Source organism: Gavia stellata, chromosome 7 (assembly GCF_030936135.1).
Source record: "Gavia stellata isolate bGavSte3 chromosome 7, bGavSte3.hap2, whole genome shotgun sequence".
In the NCBI taxonomy this organism is placed as follows: domain Eukaryota; kingdom Metazoa; phylum Chordata; class Aves; order Gaviiformes; family Gaviidae; genus Gavia; species Gavia stellata.
Window position 1 is genome coordinate 10,286,551 of NC_082600.1, and position 19,381 is coordinate 10,305,931.

The 19,381-nt window shown below is 48.1% G+C and overlaps 1 protein-coding gene across 1 annotated transcript in view; it reads left to right on the plus strand.

Moving 5' to 3' along the window:
- The first annotated feature begins 11,763 nt into the window (after positions 1 to 11,763).
- JAG2 (jagged canonical Notch ligand 2) overlaps positions 11,764 to 19,381 on the plus strand; it is a 70,882-nt gene continuing 63,264 nt past the window's right edge. Inside the window, exons 1-2 of the mRNA XM_059819563.1 lie at positions 11,764 to 12,096; positions 12,367 to 12,690. Coding sequence (XP_059675546.1) covers positions 11,764 to 12,096; positions 12,367 to 12,690 — 657 coding nt within the window. The remainder of the gene's footprint in view (positions 12,097 to 12,366; positions 12,691 to 19,381) is intronic.

Below are 19,381 nucleotides of genomic sequence, written 5' to 3' on the forward strand. Positions count from 1 at the left end.
CGGTGGGTCTGACACAGGAGCTGGGGGGGGGTGTCTCTCTAGATGGGGGTCAGTTTGCACATTAAAGCAACAGCAGGTCCGATTCCCTGTTTCCTTGCACACATACATCGTGGCTTGCGTGCGACATACACTTCGGACATACACTTTGAGGGCTAAAACCAAATTCGGAGGCTACCAAGTCCTAGATGCACATTTTTAAAATGCAAACTCATTTTTGGCTCTTCCAGGACTGCATCGAGTAGGGTGAGCCTGTTTGAGGGGAGGGATCCCAGGGTACAATAAACTGTGTGATTGCTTCATGTGTTTAGTGAACTTCTGATCCTATTTTTAAACAAAACACCATTTCCATTCCCTCTCTTTTTTTTTCCTTAAATATTTAGAAGGGATTAACTACAGAAAACAAGCCACATCCTGAACATTTTTTGCAGCTTGAATTCAATCTTTTTATTCAGAATTTTTCATTACTGGAACCTCTCTCAACGCTCCTTCGTGTAACATTTCTTTTCTTGAAGTCCAGAACTGCCGCAGTTTCCCCAAACCCCCCATCCTGCCACATTACGAAGCCAAAGTTTTATAACATTCAGCTCAGTGGAGTTCTGTGTTTAAAACATACCATTAATTTATGATAGCAACGCAACTTCAACATGAGGTTAACGAACAGGTATCTGCTCCACTCCAGAGCACTTTTCCTTTGTCTGGGAGAAATGCAGACACAACCTGTGCCAGGTCCTGGAGCTTTTTCTCTGCTGCTCAGCAGTGTTTTCTCAGTTTGCTGTGCAGCCCCCGGGCCAAATCCTGCCCAGTGAGTGGCCCTTCCTGAACTAAACTGAGGCAGTCCTGCTGCACAGCCTCTCTTAATAACAGCAAACTGAGTGAAAGCCTGAAAACCAGTTGAGGTCAGACTGGATCACCATGAAGTTTCCATCTGACCTTGAAAAATCTGATCAAAATGCACAGCTCTAACTGCAAGTTGACACTGTACACAAATTGCTTTTTGCACAACTGAAGCATCTGGTTTAATGGATCCCTTTGGTCCCTTAGCTTTTTCTATGTAGAATCACATTTGGAGTGCCTACGTGTAACTCCTGGCCAGAGATCTGTGTCTGCAGGGCACAAATCCTCTTTCTCTCTCTCTCAGTATCACCTACAATTCATCCAGCTGGTAGGTGAAGAAGCCACTTTCAGAAGCAGAATGGGATCTCCAACTTTCCAGGCAACGGCTCTGCCCTTGATCCCAGGGACAGCTGTGCTGGCCTGGCTCCGTGGGGGACCCGGCACACTGGGGGCAGACCAAATCCGGCAGCAGTCCCCGGCTACGGTCTGCAGCCAGCGCCAGATCCGTCCCAGCAGGCTCACCCAAATCCCCGCTCCTCCCAGCTGTGGGATTCTGCCCCGCAGGTCCCTGCACCGCTTCCTACGGGGTCACTGCACTAATATGTATGGGCTGTGTAATTCGCCGCGAATAAGATACAGCGGAGCCTGCTGAAAGTGGTGGCAGCCTGTTTCACTACATGCTTCATCGCTGCTTCGTGTGCTAAGCAGCTAGGTGCAAAACTAGCTGTCGGTGAGCGAAGTGAGGCACAGGCTTTGAGCCTCGCTTGTTCATGGCTTTTAGAGTTTCTAAAGCAATACTGAAGAATGTGAGATTGCCGCTGTGTGAATATGCTAGGGATCATCAGGGCCAGGAACAAAAACACAGGCTGGAAAAAATCTTAACCTGCAATTACGTGCAGTATAGAGCACCAAATCCTCTACGCCCCTCAACCTTTTTTCTTCCATGCTTTCAGCCTCTGCAAAGTGAAGGTGCAGGTTGTGTCCTATTCATTAGGGCTGGAATAACGACTTACAATGGCTCCTGAAATCGCTACCCTTGCTGGCTAGGGCAAAGAAAGCAGCGTGAATCTTTATGGGCAAGAAAGACTAATAATCTCTCTCCCTTCCTCTAAAATCCTCCCTCACCCTTGCTCTCCCGGAACAAACACACTTTTAAAAAGGCTTTTAAATAATCTCAGGTTCCTTAACAAAATTACAGCAGCAGTTTCCTCCTTTAATAGCACTCTTCTTCTTAGTAATCTTGTTTTAGCTACAGTTTTTGATGGAGAGCGCTGGTAGATGAATCATCTGTTGCCCCTCTTGGTTATTTTGCCTGGCTCCAGGAAGAAGGAATTCTGTTTCGGAGCAAGGTCTTTTGTTCAGAAGAGGAAGCTCTCATTTATGTCTGCTTTTAACTAGGAGTGATAAAAATTTTATTTGAATGGTTAATCAGGGCATAAGCAGATGAATTGTGAATGTGACTCTGATCCAGCACAACGGATGGCATGGCTCTGGCTCTGAGTCACTTACTCAAATGAATTGAGCTGTCTTCTGCAAGCTAGAGGTCTGCTCCTGCACATCGCCTTCTTACAGAAAGCACTGGAAGGCACTGGCTGAAAGGAAGGTCAAAGAGTGACCAAGATCCGAGTGTTAACGGAGACAGGGGCACAAGTATTTTGGTTCAAGAGCTCTGATGTGGATGATCACTTATCTGACACCCTCAGCTATACAGAAGCCCTTGGAAAGAAATATTATTTTATTTATCAGAATATAAGGGGTGGAGGTGTCAGTGAGAGAGAAGAAAGATTGCATGAACATGCACATCAGATCAAATTATGCATCAAGCAGCAATTCAAATAAATGCATTAGTAACTGGAAAAAATCTATAGGAACGTCATAACTATTGGTCATCTTTTTCTTTTTTTTTTAATCAGTGTCACTGTGTAAGCGCATTACTGGATCTTTGCGCTGGAAGACCTTCTCTTGCGCATCTCCACTGCTGGGCTGTACCGGCGTGATGCTTACACTGGGACATCACCAGTGAGTTGTTCAGCAGTGCCACGTACAAATCTGCATTTCCTTAGGTCTGACTGCTTTACTTCCAAGCACATTGTGTTACACTGGTTCCTACGTGACAGAGGACTCTAATAAAAAGCAATCCCTCCTCCTCCAGCGTTGGGTAGGTTTTTCTGGTGACCAGAAATAGTGGACAGTATCGGCTGAGGATGCTGCTACGCAAGAGCCTAATATCAGTGAGGAATGCATGAACCCTACTCCACAGACAGTGAGTAGGATGCTTTCTAATAAAGAAGATGGAATAATAGCTCTAAACACCTCCTATTTTTTCTTCTGTCATCTAGCATACTCTCCACCTTACTCACATTTAAGTTTAACAAGCTGTGAGCTGGTCAAGGCCAATCACATGGCCAGTGTGGTGAACTAATGTCCGTATGAAGAGAAATGTACCATTATAGGGACAGACTTTTTAGTAGGGCCTGTAACAATAGGACAGGGGGTAATGGTTTTAAACTAAAAGAAGGTAGATTCAGACTAGATGTAAGGAAGAAATTTTTTATGATGAGGGTGGTGAAACACCAGAACAGGTTGCTCAGAGAGGTGGTAGATGCGCCATCCCTGGAAACATTCAAGGTCAGGTTGGACAGGGCTCTGAGCAACCTCCTCTAGTTGAAGCTGTCCCTGCTCATTACAGGGGAGTTGGACTACATGGCCTTTAAAGGTCCCTTCCAACCCAAACTGTTCTATGATTTATGATTATATCCATGTACATATGTCTGATACCTCAATCCATTGCACCTTAACACTTCATTGTATAGATACATGTCTGTTTTCCTCCCTAATCATTGAGTATTTCCCTTCCACAGATGTGTTATTTTATTGCATTTTCCTGAATTCTGCCACCTCCTCTTGGCAGGACAACAGTACCTCCTGGTCAACAACAGCTTCTGCTCTGCCAAGTGGTCCAGACACAGGAGAGGGATGTTAGGCCTCCCTCTTCTGACAGTGGATTATCCAAGACATCAGTGGCTTAGTCTGAATCCAGATTGGGTTTCAATTAGATAAACTTCTAACTGCATCTTGGATAATTTCCCTATGAATTTTCCATAGGGGTTAGAGATCTGACGTATTGACAGTTGGCTAGAACCAGCATATCCAGAGTGGGTTTTCTTAGCATTGGTCAGACCAGTTCATGTCTGAAAGGAGGAAGGGAAAATTCCTTCCATGAATAAAGCACTAGCTATTTTGGTCATGAGTGGCATCAGCTACTTAAAACTGTTTTCCTAGAAATGAATGCATGGTTGTGCAGGTGGTATCACCAAGAAGGTTTTAACTTGCTTGAACCTGGATGGATGTTCCAAGAAAAAGAACTGGTGATCAGAGCTAGCATTCAACTCATAAAGCAGGAAGAGCATCTCTTGTGCCCTGACCTGCTGAATTAATGCAACTAGGATCTGCAAGGACTGTTTTCAAAAGCGAACAGGGAAATACAGACATCAAGTACTTGGGCAAAGGTGTATAAACTAGGGGAAATACCATTACTCATAAGAAAAATCATTGGAGGGATGCTGAAGAAGATAATGGATCACCTGATGAAATAATGCAAACAGCATAAGGAATAAGTAAGAAGAGATTAAGACTGATACATAATCAAAATGAGAACTGAATTTGACTCTAACCAAAGAGAAGGAACCGCTTATAACATGCAAGAGGAATGCAGGTTGGGTGAGAATGACCGTGAAACAACAGAGTTCACAAGTCGTAGGAAAGGAAGGAAGGAGAACAGCAAAATAAATACAATGGACTTCCAAAAACCGTATTTCAAAAACCTCATAGAACTGATAATCATGAGAAACAAGTCTCAGAGAAAAGAGAATTCAGGAAAGTTGGCAGCACCTTAAAGAAACAATGGTAAGGACATCGATTCAAACAATCCCAGCAGAGAAGGGAAAGCAACTGTCATAAGAGATGGACGATTTGCCTAAATCATGACCACTTTATTGACCTCTAATGCAAGAAAGTGCATTCAGAAAATGGAAGAGAGATTCACTTGTATGTGAATGTAAATGCATAGGCTGAAGATGTAGGGAACAAATCCGAAAAGTCAAGATGTAAAAAGAAATACAACTAACAGGACATCAAGAAAACATAAAATTCATTAGCAGGGACATGAAGGCCTGGGAAGAACTACCCAAAGGGAAGGAAAGCGAGCAATGCATGCTGTGAAGACAGTGGAAGTACTTGCCTTTTTCACTTCAGCTTTCAGTAAAAAGACCACTCGCACTCAAATGGTTAACACAATTAGTGCAATGGATGACAGAGAAAGATCTCAGTCTAGAAAGAAGAAAGAGTGAGTGAAGAACACTTAGCTGGATTAAATATTCTGTGTTTAGACTGCTTGTTGAAGCAACCTCACAGCTGTTAGCAGCTCTCTGGGACGCAACAGAGAACCAGCAAGGTGTCAGAAGACCGGAGAAGGGAGACATAATGCTTTTTTGGAAAAGGGAGGAGCTGAAGAATAAAACACAAGGCAACCTCATTTGAATTCCCAGAGAGAACTGGAACAAATAAAGACATGTTCCATAAACATCTGGAAAATAACAAGGAAGTGAGTAACAGCTAACACAAATTTGTTAAATCACCCAGATATTTTTCCTGTCACTGGGGCAGCAGGGTACGCAAGAACTAGTAGATACAACAAACCTACCCTTTATTAGGGATTTTGACACTTGCATCACATTCTTGTAACTAGAAAACATGATCTAAAGCTCCAAGGGTAAAAAGCTGCTCAGTGGAGGGCAAACCAAACTGATGTCAACAACATCATGCTGTTGCAAGACAGAAATAACTAAAAAAAGGAACACTAAAGCAAGCATCATGCTTGCATGCATAGCCAGAAGTGATTTCTGCCTGGTCTGTGATGTATTCCTCCCGCCTCATCCAGGGCTGCTACGATCTCACTGGAACTCTGTGTCTAACTTGGGGCACTGGATTTTAAGAAAAATTGAGGAACAATGGCAGAGAGACTACAGTAGGACCACAAGAATGATCATGGGCCTAGAAAATATGGTCTACGATAATTTAAGACCAGAAAAATACTATTTTTTTCCATCATAAAGAAGAGACATCAGAGGGAGGCACAACCATAGTCTTCAAATACATACAGGGTAGCAACAGAGAGGAAAGGAATATGTCATGCTCTACATCCATTGCAAATAGGTCAAGAAGCAGGATCAAAGCGTTTTCTGATGGTTAACGACTAGAACAAGTTATCACAGCTATGAAATTTCTATCTGGGGATGTTTTTAAGAAGAGGTCGGATACCCGTTTGTTATGCAAGAAGCAGGCAAAATTTGTCCTTCCTTGTGGAAGGGTATAAACGAGATAATACCTGGATATCCTTTCTGACCTTATTTTCTGTGATTTGTGCACCAGGAAAGTCATAGGTAGAGATTTCTTTGAGGATGACTGCAATGAACCTTAAGAGCAAAGGCCAGCTGCAGACAGTGGGTACAGCATGGTTCAGTCAGTTTTGAGAAGGTTTCTCAGGTGGGTTATCTTCTGAAAAATCCATAAAGATAAGCCACTAGGAGAGCAAGCACATCACTTTTAAGGGATTGGATTGAGTCCCAGAAGTCAGATCAGCTGAGCTGGTTTTCTAATTTTTTTCCCCAAGTGACCAGTTGACACCTCGACCCCCACCCCAAGTGTTAACATTTTAAGCAGAGCTTTGAAACACAGGAGGCGATCAGTTGGGAGGAACTCTCAAAGACGGTGTTCAGTAGAGCTCCCTCAATTTATTAATATTGTTGGCCTTTAGTACCAAGGCGTACAAACTTAGACCAATTGACTTCTTGGGCCAGACTCAGCATATGCTTCTGCTGGCAGAATGCCAGGCCCCAAAAGCAGAAAGCACGCCAGGCAGCAAGGTTGAAATGGTAGGAAACCACCCTCTTTCTGCTCTGGAGCCCACAGAGACCAGCACCAGCTCAGAGCTGGGCAACCACTGAAATAGGGTATGGTAGTGCCAGGATCTCAGCTTCTTTCCTGACACAACTTCCATCAAGCGTAACTCTACTTTCCTAGTAGTAGTCAAGAAGGAAAACAGATACAAGCACTACCTTGTGCCATCTCCACTTGGTCTTCTTTTGGGCTGTACTAGTAGCTCAATCCTAACTAAGAGAAACCACTCCCAGGTCTTACATTGGAAGTTATTTAAAAACAACATCCCTGCAGTTCAAGTCTGCTTTGCTTCCATGAAGAGCACGCATGTGCATGTATACACTCATTAAAGACATTATACGAGCCATACAAATCCAACAGGACTTTTCAGTCAAAGTCAAGGGAGAAGACATGTCTTTACCCTGCCAAGTCCACAGCAAAGCTCAAAATACCTTGCTCCAGCCAAGTTCCTCAAAGAAGAGAGAAAGAAAAATCCTTCTTCTCTGGTTACCCTCTAGCTCTCTTCCTGAGCAGTCTTCTCCATTTATATTGTTAGCCCCAGCCCACAAGGCTTCTCATGGAGGAGGAAGGAGAGAAATTAATTCTTCACAGCTGGTTCTGTCCTGCAATGCCTTGCTCTCAGGACAGGCAGCTGTAGCCTTTCTGGCCAGAAAGGGAGGGTTAACTCCTACTCTGCCAAGTTTCAGATGGACAACATCCAAAATTATCTTCTTGCCTTTAACTTTCCCAAGCGGACACATTCTGGCCTGGATAAATGAGATATATGTCCATATCCATATGCATACTGACAAATGACATCCCTATACCTCTGTTGTCTCTAAAGGCAAATGGATAAACCCTGCTCCTTCCTAGCTGCTACAATCCTACAGGGGTATTTTATGCAAACGATTTAATGAGCGTACTTGCAAAGGATTTGCATACAGGCATAAACTTAGCAGAAGCGCACAGCTAGAGCACAAAAGCAAAAATCCTGGCCCAGAGGGCTGGGAACAAGGAGGTGCGGGATGCCAGCACTCCACCCTGCCTGAGACTGGCGGTGAGCACGTCCCTCCCCTGCCAGAGGGACCGATGTTCTCCAGTCATGTCCCTTGTGCAGGATGAGTAACCGCTGACTGCAAGCTCAAACTCCGGTTAAAGTCAAGCATGAGTTTCCTCAGCCCTATTTCCACCCCTCTCTCATGTACAGCCCCCCATTCCCACTTGTTATGCTTAGCAGGGGTTGCCAGAGAAAGGACAAGGAGCAGCAGCAGGAGGAAGCGAGGGAGCAGCAATGGAAGGATATGCATGGGGTTTTTATCTGGATCTTGACAGCCCTTGTTTTGGTGGGGCAGGAGTGAAAGGAGGGTGCCTCGAAGCTTGTGCTCAGCATGGGGAAATTCATACCAACTTCCCCTGAGCAGCAGGCAGGTGCCTGCCTGCACGGGACTGCACGGGTGGCCCTGCGACTCAATGCAAAGGCACAGGAACCCTTCTCTGGGGAAGGCAAGGGGAGGATGATGACCCTGCAGCAGGGAAGGAAAGGTCCCGGCCTCACTCGCTGGGGAAAGGGTGGCTGCCGGCGCAGGGCGCAGCCAGATGCAGGATGGCGGGGAAAGACGACGGGCTGGGTGACAGCAGGCTGGGCTGCAGGTGCGGGTGTAAGAGGAGACATGTTACACTTGGCAGCCAGGGCCTCCAGCGGGCTGTGGAGAGCACAGCTGATTGGGAATGAGTTATGGGGCCCGACGCCTCCAGCGTGCTTGCTCAGAGCAGGCGAAGCCCGGTCCCGTGAGCTGCCCCGCAGCAGTGGTCCGGAGTCAGGGAAATGCTGGAGCAAAAGGGGAGCAAATCCTGCCACCGCACCCCTGGATGCAGGAGAGTTCGCTGGCCTGTTGGAAGTGTTCGAGGCACCCCAAGGGCTGCAAAGGACATTTTGCTTTTCATCTTATCTAAGTAATGCTAGTGGGAGGCAGCCCCTGCGGGAAGGCAGGGACTACACAGGAACCTGGACCGTCCCCCATCAGGGCTGGTCCCGCAGGAACGGTCTTGACATGGGTTGTCCAAGCTGCAAGGGATGGCTCCTCTTAGCCTTGCTCAGAATTCACCTCCTGATCTGGCCACCGGCCTTCTTTAAAAGCTCAGAGTTCATATGTTAAGAAATATTTTTGCTGTGTTTCCTGAAAACCGTCACTATGTGTGCATCACTATAATGAAACAACTTTCCACACCTGAAGAAGAATAGAGTGAAAGTCCATGGCACTTGAGAAATAATAACCACAGCAAGAGAACTGAAGAGTTCAGGCTGAAAATGGGGCTGCAGCACCAAGAAGAATAAAATGAAAATTTCCCTGAGCAGAGAGAATGCCTGGAAATAGCTGCACCTCCCCTCTCTGCTCCTGTCAAGAGAGAAAAGGCATTTTTAAATGGCATCAGAGTTTTTGAGTACTGTAGAATATTTACAAAGGCGAAACCAAAGCACAAAAAGACCATGCAGCGTGTTCAAGGTAACAAAGAAATTCTATGATACAGCAGGTAACCGAGCTTGGCTCTGTAGAGACTGAGCATATGCTGTAACTACTGGATCATCTTTCTTCTGTATTACATTTGCTTAGTTTGGTGATAAAAATATACGTCTTCCTCCACAGGCATATTGACCGCATAATACTGAACGTAGATTATGAGGTTTTATGTTTGTTTATGATGATACATGCAAACAAAATACCTGTCTTGCAAAATATTTTGGCTGCCGTCCACTGCAAAATAATCGTTAGGCAGAAAGCTAGTCTAAGAAACTCCTTCCCTTCAGCCACCAGAAAAAGTAATTAAAAACTAAAGCACATTTGCCTGTCCATTTGGAAGCCAGCAAGCAGCGCGGCTGGGCAAGGGTAGGGGCCCAGCAATGTTTCTGGTTAGCAAAACGTAGTGACTTCAAAATGACACCTCAAACCAAGGTACGTGCCCTCCCTCAGCTCCCCCTGCTTTCCTTTTGCCGCCTCTAAAGGTGGTTATAGCAGAGGTTATCTTAACCAAAAAAATGCTTGAGTGCAGTTATGTTGGGAGGCACAGTTTCAAAGAGAGGACACATAAAATAATTAAAAGCAATATTCACCGCTCCACTTCAGAGACCTCCTGTTTGAGCTCAGGAGGGATGAGAGGGAAAGTAGGGGATGCTTCCCGGAGAGCAAGTAAGGTGAATCAGGACAGCAGAGGGGTAGGCTCAGGACAGTGGGGAGGTAGGAAACCGGAGCAGATTGTAGCGAGTGGGAGACGTGGGTGGGGAAGGAGAAGCAGGTCTGTAGGTGGGGAAGCAGGAAAGCAAGGGGAGCGGGGCGGACAAGAGGATTTTGGAGAGCGGCTAGCCAGCTGGCACACATATAGCAGCTGCTGCTGTGTCAGCCTAGGAGAGTAGCTGCAGCTGCATGCTGGCCATGAATAGCAGAGGAGCAGCGTGCCGGCTGGCTGCTGGAGGGACGGGAGGCAGCCGGGGCGCTGAAAGGCAGGGGGAGGCTCTGTGAAAGGTTTTCCGCGCAGGGGAACATGACAGCCCTTTGATTTCCGAGCTGTTTGTTCTCCAATTGTCCACTCCGGTGGATGATCAGTACTAAAGAGTTAAAAAGGGGAGAGGGGGGAGGGAGAGAAACAGAAGGAAAACTTAGGTCCTAAACGCAGATCTGGGCTTTGATAGCGTATCCATAGCATGCAGTTGTCTGGATGTATAGCTTTCATAGTTGTCAGCAGGGATCAAAATCACAGGGTGCTTAAACTAAAGAAGAAATCTCTGCTTGGTTACTCTCATAGTTGCTTGAGCCACCACTGGAGGAGGACACGATCCCACCACTTGACCATCTGCTCTGTGTACCGCACATGTCACGGAGAGCACTCTGTAAGCCATCCCGTGCGAACTCCTTCGTGGCTGTGCCCACCCTTTGTGCTTCTACATGAGTGTGGGTGCACGCATCCCATGTGCTCCTCCACAGCCATGGGTACATGCACCATGTGTGCTCCTCTACAGCTGTGGGTGCATGCACCCTACACACTCCTCTGGGTCTGTGGGTGCTCCTACCCTCCGTGTTTCCCTACAGCTACAGGTGCACCCACCCCATACACTCCTCCACCGCTGTGGGTGCATGCACCATGCATGCTCTTCCATAGCTGTGGATGATCCCACCCCATGTTCCCCTCCACAGCTACATTTGCATGCACCATGTGTGCTCCTACACGGCTGTGGGTGCTTCCAGCCAGCACAATCCTCCATGACTGTAAGTGCATACATTGTGCGTAGTCCTCCACAGCTGTGGGTGATTCCACCCTGTGCACTCCTCCACAGCTGTAGGTGATCCCACCCTGTGCACTCCTCCACAGCTGTAGGTGAATGAAGTATGCATGCTCCTACATTGCTGGGGTGCCCCCACCCCAAGCATCTCTCCTTGACTGTGTGCACTTGCACCACATCTGCTCCTCCATGCCTGTATGTGTATACACCCTGTGCAGTCCTACATGAGTGTGCATGCAAGGACCCCATGTGCTCCTCCACAGCCAGGGATGCACCCGCCCTACGTGCCCCTCCACAGCCGTGGGTGCACATATCCCACCGCTCTTCCTCCAACACCGTGGGTGCACGCACCCTGCGCGCTCCTCGGTGGCGGCGCGTGCACACGCCTCACCCACTTACACGCGAGTGTGAGCATATGCACCCCCAGCGCTCCTCGGCGGCTGCAGGCGCCCGCAGCCCGCGTGGGTGCCCGTACGCCACTCGTGCTGCTCCACGCCCGCGGGCGCTCCCCCGTCCCCCACCACCGGGGGCTCGCGGGCCCCCCGCTGCCGGCGGGGCCGGGCAAGGCAGAGCAAGGCACGGCAGGACAAGGCAGGGCGGGGGCCGCTGCCGCCCGCCGCCCTTTAAGAGCCGCGGCGGGAGCGGCGCTGGCCCCACCCGCCGGCCGCGGGGCCGGGCCGTCCCCCTCATTAATATGAAGGCGGCGGCAGCGGCGGCGAATGGGTAATGAAGCTGTCACTCCGGCACCTACTTGTTGGGTGTCCGCGGAGCCGAGGCGCACAGAGGGCGAGCGGAGCCCGCGGGAGGGGAGCGGTGGCGGAGCGCTCCGGGCGGCCCCGCCGGCAGCCCATGCCCTGCGCCCCCCGGCGCGCTGCGGGCGGCTCCCCCGCCGCCCATGCCGCGAGCGGCCGCCGGTCCGTGGCCGGTGGGCTCGGCGGGCTCCTCTGAGGCGGCCGCGCGGAGCAGCAGGCATGCGGGGCGCCGGCCGGCGGAGCCGGGCCCCCCGCGCCGTCGCGCTCGGCCTGGCGCTGCTCCTCGCCTCCTGCGTGCAGGTAGGGGGGCGCGGGGGGCTCCGCTCCCGGCCGCGGGGAGCGCCGGCGGCGCGTCTCGTCTGCCTGCTCCCCGCTCCGTTGCCACCTTGCGCATATCTTATATAGCGTATTTTTTTGCGTATACCTACGCCGCCGCGGCGGGGCTAAACCCGCAGCCGGCGAAAGTTGGAGGGGGGAAGCGGGGCGCGCATCGCCGCAGCCCCGCGCTCCCTGCGCTGCCCCCGGCCGCGGTAGTAACGAGGCTGTCTCCCCTTTGATTTTTATTTTTAGGTGTCCCGGTCCACGGGCTATTTCGAGCTGCAGCTTAACTCGGTGCGGAATGTAAACGGCGAGTTGTTAAATGGGGAATGCTGCGATGGCATGAAAAACCCCCAGAACCTGGACTGTACCCGGGACGAGTGCGACACTTACGTGAAAGTCTGCCTCAAGGAATATCAGGCCAAGATCACTCCGGTCGGACCCTGCAACTACGGATTCGGATCTACCCCCGTTCTCGGTGGAAATATTTTCTATTTGAACAGCCACAAATACTCCCATCAAGGCAGAACCCCCGAGACGGGCAGGATTGTTATTCCCTTTCAGTTTGCGTGGCCGGTAGGTTGATGATCGCACGGTTGTTTTCGCCCTTTTCTTGTGTGTGTGTGTGTGTCCCCGTCGGTTCTGCAGCTCCTGCCCGCTCCCCCGTTAGAAAGCCGGGCGAGCTGCCGGTGCGCCGCCCGGGCGGGGCCGGCCGCCTCCCGGGGCTGCGGAGCACGGCCGGCGGAGGGGGTGCGGGGGGTGTGCGCTGCCCTCGCCCCGCGGAGGGGCGCGGGGCCGCGACAGTCTCGCAAGGGCCTGCCGGCAGCGGGGTGCTGGCGGGGACGGCCCGGGGGTGCCGGCGCCGGGGAGCGGCTGCGGAATGGCCGGTGGCTGCGGACTGACCGCGTGACGGGCTCCCGCACAGGCTGCGGCTCGCAGCGGCTTGTGCGTGAAAAATTAAAAACAAAACAAAACCCCGCAACAGCGAAAACCCGCCCCCGAAAACCGAAGCCCGACGGCAGCAGCGCACCCCGGGACCGCGGAGGCTCCGCGCAGGGCGGGGCTGTCCCCGGCAGGGGGCGCCGCCGGGCGGCGCGCGGCGCAGGTGGGGGCGCGGCGCGGGGCGCGTGCCGCGGCTCGCGCAGGGCGCGAGCTGCCGCCCCTCCTGGGGCGCGGGCGGGGCCGCTCGGCGGCGGCGCGCGCGGCGACCGTTGGCGCGGGGGTTGGAGGGGCGGGAGCCGCCGGCGGCGGTGGGCGTGAGGGCTCGGGCGGGGACCGCGGCGGGGGCCTCCCGCGTCCCAAGCGCAGCGAGCCCCCACACCTGTGCAGGGCTGAGCGCGGCGCTCTCCGCCTCCCGGGTGGCGAAGGGAGGAAGGGAGGCTGGAGCTGCCCCCCCCCCGCCCCCAGGCGCAGTAATCGGGAGGGAGCGTCCGAAGCGGAGCCCTGCTCTGATCCTGCCAGGAACTGGATCCGTGCCTCGGCTGTGTGCTGGCGGGAGCTCTGGGCGTGTGCGTGCGAGACCCTGGTGCTGTCCCCGTCCCTCCCTGCACTTCCCTCCCCTCAGGATCTCGGGGGGTTCTGTGACTCATCCCCCAGTCCGTTACCTCAGCTCCCACCTCCCCGTGCGCCGCCTGACCGAGGGGGCACATCCCCAGGGGCTGCAGGCCAACGCTCGTCTACGTTCTTGGAGAATAGGATATTATTTCCTTCTGCTTTTCGGGGGTGTTGGGTGCGGAGAGGGGCCTGTGCTGGGGCGGGCTGGGGAGCGGCGGGCGGGAGGAAAGGCCGGGCTTCCTGCCTGGCTGCAGGCAGGTAGGATCCTGCAGGGAGTTTCACAGCTGTTGCTCCTGGCCCTTCCAAGTGGGCCACGGGGTGGAAGCTGGCAAGTTGCGAGGCGCTGAGGAATGGGGATGGTGCAATGTCCTAGCTCAGGAGGGAGATGAGTATCGGAAGCAGTACCTGCGGATTGCGTTTGGCACCTGATGACTAACAGATGAAATGGCCCTTGCCGACCTGAGATGTGTAGCTTGCAGGATCTTTGTTACTTGGAAAACTGCTGCTAGAAATGGTCAGGGACGAAACTGCTCACTTGTATTTTGTGGTAAAGGAAGGCAGTCCCCATAAATGACTTAACTTTCTGTGCTACCAGGGACGCTCCAACGTGATGCTCACACACCTCAAATTAAGAACTGACCACTATTTGAAGGTAGGGGTTTTGCTCGAGTTAAATGGTTAAAAAAATGATACAACCAATAAATTTCTCTGCACAGAGGCGTTTACATTCTGATTGCCAAGTTGGGGTGTTTTGATTGTATTTGTTGGTGCTGTGGCCTGTAGAAGTTTAAAAGATCCCTGTTAATGGGTATAGCCAATACTGTAAAAACAGGGTATTTAGAAGTCTGCTCTTAACTTATAAGATCAAAGGGAAAATTAAGATTCTTTCACCTCTTTATTGACCATTTAATACAGGCTTGATGAAATCATAAACTCTTCAGTAGGAGCTTTTGGTAACATTAGCACCTCAAACTTTATATGTTATTTGCATGAGGAAGTAAAGGTAACTTAACTCACACTTTTATTTTGCCAGTTTCTAGTATTGCTGCTTGAAACAAGAGGAGGGTTTGATAATCCTTACAATGCAGGTCCCTAAGCCCAGCCTTCTTTGGCTTTTCTCTGTTGGAATAAGCACATTCCTACCTTGCAGCTGCCGGATATTGTTGTTCTATGCTCATCAAGTACTAAGAAAGGCCTTTCTGACCTACCTCTTGCAGGTAAATTACCACAGTGTCTCTAGCATACAATAGTCTGCTGCTGTTTCTTTTTATCATTGCCTCCAGCATTTTAAAGGACTTGAAATATTTGGTCTTTTTTTCTACTGTGTGGTGTTTTTTTTTTTTTTGCAGCTGTTGCAAAGCAGCCTCTAATTTATTTAAACAGTGCCACTGCAGTTTAGTGGGTGGCTGGCTGGTTTTTGGAAGGTTTACTGAATACTCTCCCCGCCCACCCTCGATTCTAAAAATAAGTTGTGGAGTAGTTGTACTTTTAACAACAGCCCCTGTATACAGTCCGTGGATGCACTTATGGAAGGAAGTCCCTTCTGTATGTTGAACTCTGGATGTTCAGTCTGTTAATGGGGAATGCGGCATCCTTGTCACAACTGTACATGAGCCATATAGACTCTGCAAGGAGAGGCTTAATTGTAATGCTAGTATAACGTAAGGGTTTTTTGAAGTAGGTTTGAGTTCCTGGGTTAGGTTTCAACTCCTTGGGGTAACTTCAAAATTATTCTCAAATAATATTCTCTCTACTCAAGTTTGCAAACAAGAAACAACAATATGGACATAGTCTTTTCATATGACTTCTTTTTTGCTATGCAACAGTAGTGAAACTAATGTTCTTTTATTGAATATGCTGGGAAGGGACAAGATTAAAGAGAATCGGAAATTGCGTCCTTCACTTAAGAAACGGATTTGCCTTGGTGCTGGCAGTGAGCAAAGGATTTATTTCAGTAGTTCTAGATTGGATGTTTAAGACTGAGAAATCCAACCCTAATGAAAGCCAGCATTGGTATATGTGGACTTCTTACTGAACCTCATCTGAATGATAACTCCCTCACTTAAGGAGACTGATGTATTAATGTTTAAATTGCTCGAGGGAGGTTTTCTTGATGTCTGTTTGATATTGCAGTGTCCTCAGCTAGCAGTAGCTGTAAGGCAAGTAGTATCTTGAAAGGTGGTTTATTGCCTTGGTTTTGCTATAGTGATTTTTATTTTACTTTTTTCTTTAATTTTACATGCTAAAATTTGGACGAGTGTCTCTTCTGTAAAGCTGCAGTACCAGAATTCAGTGACTTCCACTGTTTGATACAGTGTCAGTTATCCAGTTTATTCCTGTTTCCTGTCTTTTTTTAATATCATTAGTCTGATCTCTGATTTGCAAGAGAAGCTTGGGATATTGCCAAAAAGTTCTTAAAATTGCTACCTTGGGATACATCATCCACAGAAATCTGGCAGTGGGAGAGGCTGAGGAACTGCTAGAACAATACAGCTGTCTTCTTCACCCACCTACCTCACATTTTTTTTCTTTGCCTCCTGCTGTAAAACTTGAAGCTTAATGCTTGTTTGAGATTGTTAACAAACAATTGATGCAATTAAAATTTATGTGCAACCTTAAAACAAAAAAGATGGAATAACTCAAGTAGCTTTGAACAATTGATTCTGATCACTTACACAGTTTAGGTTCATTAGTCTTGAGCGTTTTTTTCTAGCAAAAAGCTGTTTGTTCAGAAACTGAAGCTTCAGAAATGCCTTGCACAGCAACATTTATCAATAATAGGTTATTGGGAGAACACTAGATTTGGCTTTAATAAAGGAGGGATTACTTTGAAGGCTGCTTCTGAAGCTGATGTTTTAAAGTTATAGGTGTTCTGCTGGATGGGTTATGTGGAACCATTTTTCATACTCCTTTGCAAGATGGCATGAAATGGAGTTGTGTGTGTGGTTTTTCCTTCCACGCTGATCCTTCCCTCAGGGAATTCACAGCTTTTGCTGCATCATAAATATTGGTATGGCATTCATTACTTCAGTTAATTAGTCATATAGAGGAATTGTTCTGACTAGTTGTGGATGTTGAAATCATGTATTACAGTATGCATCATTATCTGCCCTCAGCCCCTCTGTTTTTGAGATTCTAGTGTGACTGACAGTGCAGTATACATATGCATAAAGTATTCTCTGAACTCCACAGGTGAACTTCAGAGTTCAGGGCCTTGGAGATAAGTAGGAGAAACAAGTAATTTCACTTCTCTTTTTCCTTGGTGCTTAGCTAGAACTCTGTGTACCTATCTGAAGAAGGGATAGTAGAGGTTCAGGCAGCCCTCACAACTTGCTTGGGTAAAAGGTGCCTTCCCCACTAGAATGTGGGCAACTAATTTATTATTTTTGTAGGTACTGATCTTAAGTTTTTCCTATTTAGAGTGTGATTGTAGCACTAAACTTCTGAAGTACTGTTAACTTTCAGGTAGATAAAAATGTGTGAAAGTATTTAATATCCAGGCTTTGTGTGAGTTTCATCCATGTGCAGTCTACATGTGAGTCTCATCCAAATGCTTGGAAGGGTTCAGTCTTGATCTAAAACATACACAGGAGCATGAACCATCAAATACGTAAAGCTGTTGAGAGGCTAACTTGGCTGCAGCAGTAAATGTTGAATTTCTTAGAAAGCAGCCCGTCCCCTGCCAAAACCTGAGCAGGAATACTTGACCTTATAGCTTTTATTACTTAATGAGTACAGTGTTCTGTTTGGCACTTTCAGATGTTGTGTACTTCAGTATAGGATTCTGCATCAATATTTTTCAATCCTTCTAATTTGAAAAATGGAGGTGGTTAGGCCCTGGAAGGCATCTAGCCTTTAGGTGCGTTATCCGGGATCCTTGGTGCCTGTAGGGAACTAGATAGCTTGACTGTAGGAAATATTCTTGTCTATTTTTATTTGGCTGATAGATCTACAGTTGGTCTACCTTCTGTCTTAACACAGCCATCACTACCCTCTGATCAGGATCTTGAGGCTTTGTAATAAAAACATCCTGGATTAGATTACTCCGTGCTCCCTGATAGAGTAAACATTCATCCTGTCAGCTTGAATGACAACCCATAGTGACAGATATGCTTAAATTAAGCAGGTTAAAGTTAGGCCATTTAGCACTGAAAAAGGTGCTTGTACACAGCTGTACCCAAGGAACAGTATGTACACTTTTCTCATGAAAAAGATCAGAATTTCACAAATGAAGTGATACACAGCAAGCTTTACCTCTAAATAGTTGTTCTTTGCTCCATTGAAACTACCTTTAAAAAAAAATAAGTGCATGCAGATGCACAGTCCCAAGCAAGACCAGAGGGCAGGGAATAAGAAGTGAGAGCAAGACCTTATGCCAAAATGTAAAATTCACCTGGTATAGTGATGGCTTATAATGCACATGCATCACACTTTGTTAGCAGAGGAAGTCAGCATGGAAAAAATAATGTAGTTGATAGCCATATATTTATGAACTACGTAAATGTTTAATGTCGTATTTGCTAGCAGCCTAACTTTTTTTCCCCAGGTGAAAGACTCTGCTGATAGCACAAAGCTTCCTTTTTAATACTTGTCCACTTCCCCCCCCCCCCCCCCCCCCCCCCCCCCCCCGAGTTTGCTGCTTGCTTGCTTACTAACTGCCTTGATGGGGCTGTTCGTAGGCTCTAGGACTGCTGTGGTGATTGGTATGCCAAACTGTCTTATTTTGACAAAACACCTGCAGTCCTTGTGCTCAAAAACCCTTCCCCTGCCTGTTGCAATTCATGGACAGATGTACTGTGGATCAGAAAACATGGATCTGTGTTTCCTCAGTCTTGGGGAGGTAGATCAGGGAATCATGTGCTTTTACCTGCTCAGTACTGCGTTTGCCTTCAAACTTTTTTGATGAGAAATGAAAGGTTGAGGTTGGAGGAATGGTTTGTTATATAAATGATATCCCTTTAGTTTCACGTTACACAAATGCAAAGAGTAGCTTGCAGGTTTTGTTATAGTCTTTCCTAAAAGAAGATAATCGGGTGATGTTTTAGAGAGTGACTTCAGCAATGCTGAGTAGTGACAACTCCAGTTGATTTCAATAGCAGCTGCAGGTGTCACCTCTAAAAAAGAATCAAGGCCTTCATGGTGAGCACTTCAGAACCTCTCTTTGAAAAAGGGATTTATTATTGGCATGCTGTGTGTGCCAGCAACTATTTGCAGCTTGCCCAGAATAGAAAGCCTAAAGACTTAAGTTTCATGTAACTATAGAAAATCTGTCTTCTAATTTTAAGCAGGAATGTTCTTTGCACTCTTAATCTTTCATACATTGATGTCACTAAATGTAGAATTTCTTATGTCTTTGAAATAAATATGCCTCAGAGGACAGTATTCTGCTAACCATTTAAGCTTTTATACCTTAAAAGTTCTGGAGGTGTTTTTGAATGTCACAGAGATGGTCAGATAGTAAAGAACACTTCTATTTATACTCCTTGAAAGCTTCCTTAAATAAACACTTGCTTATTTATTAGAAACACCGAGGCTGAACTCAAAACTTGCAGACAAATAACCTCACCTCCCAGACACTGAGAGTGGTATGCTTAGATACCTCTTGTCAACTTTCTAATCTTTATTCCAGAAGGTACTCCTGCCAGCCTATCAGTGAAATGCTACACTTAGCCACACAGCTGGTGCAGGCATTAAATCTTTGACTGAAAATGGA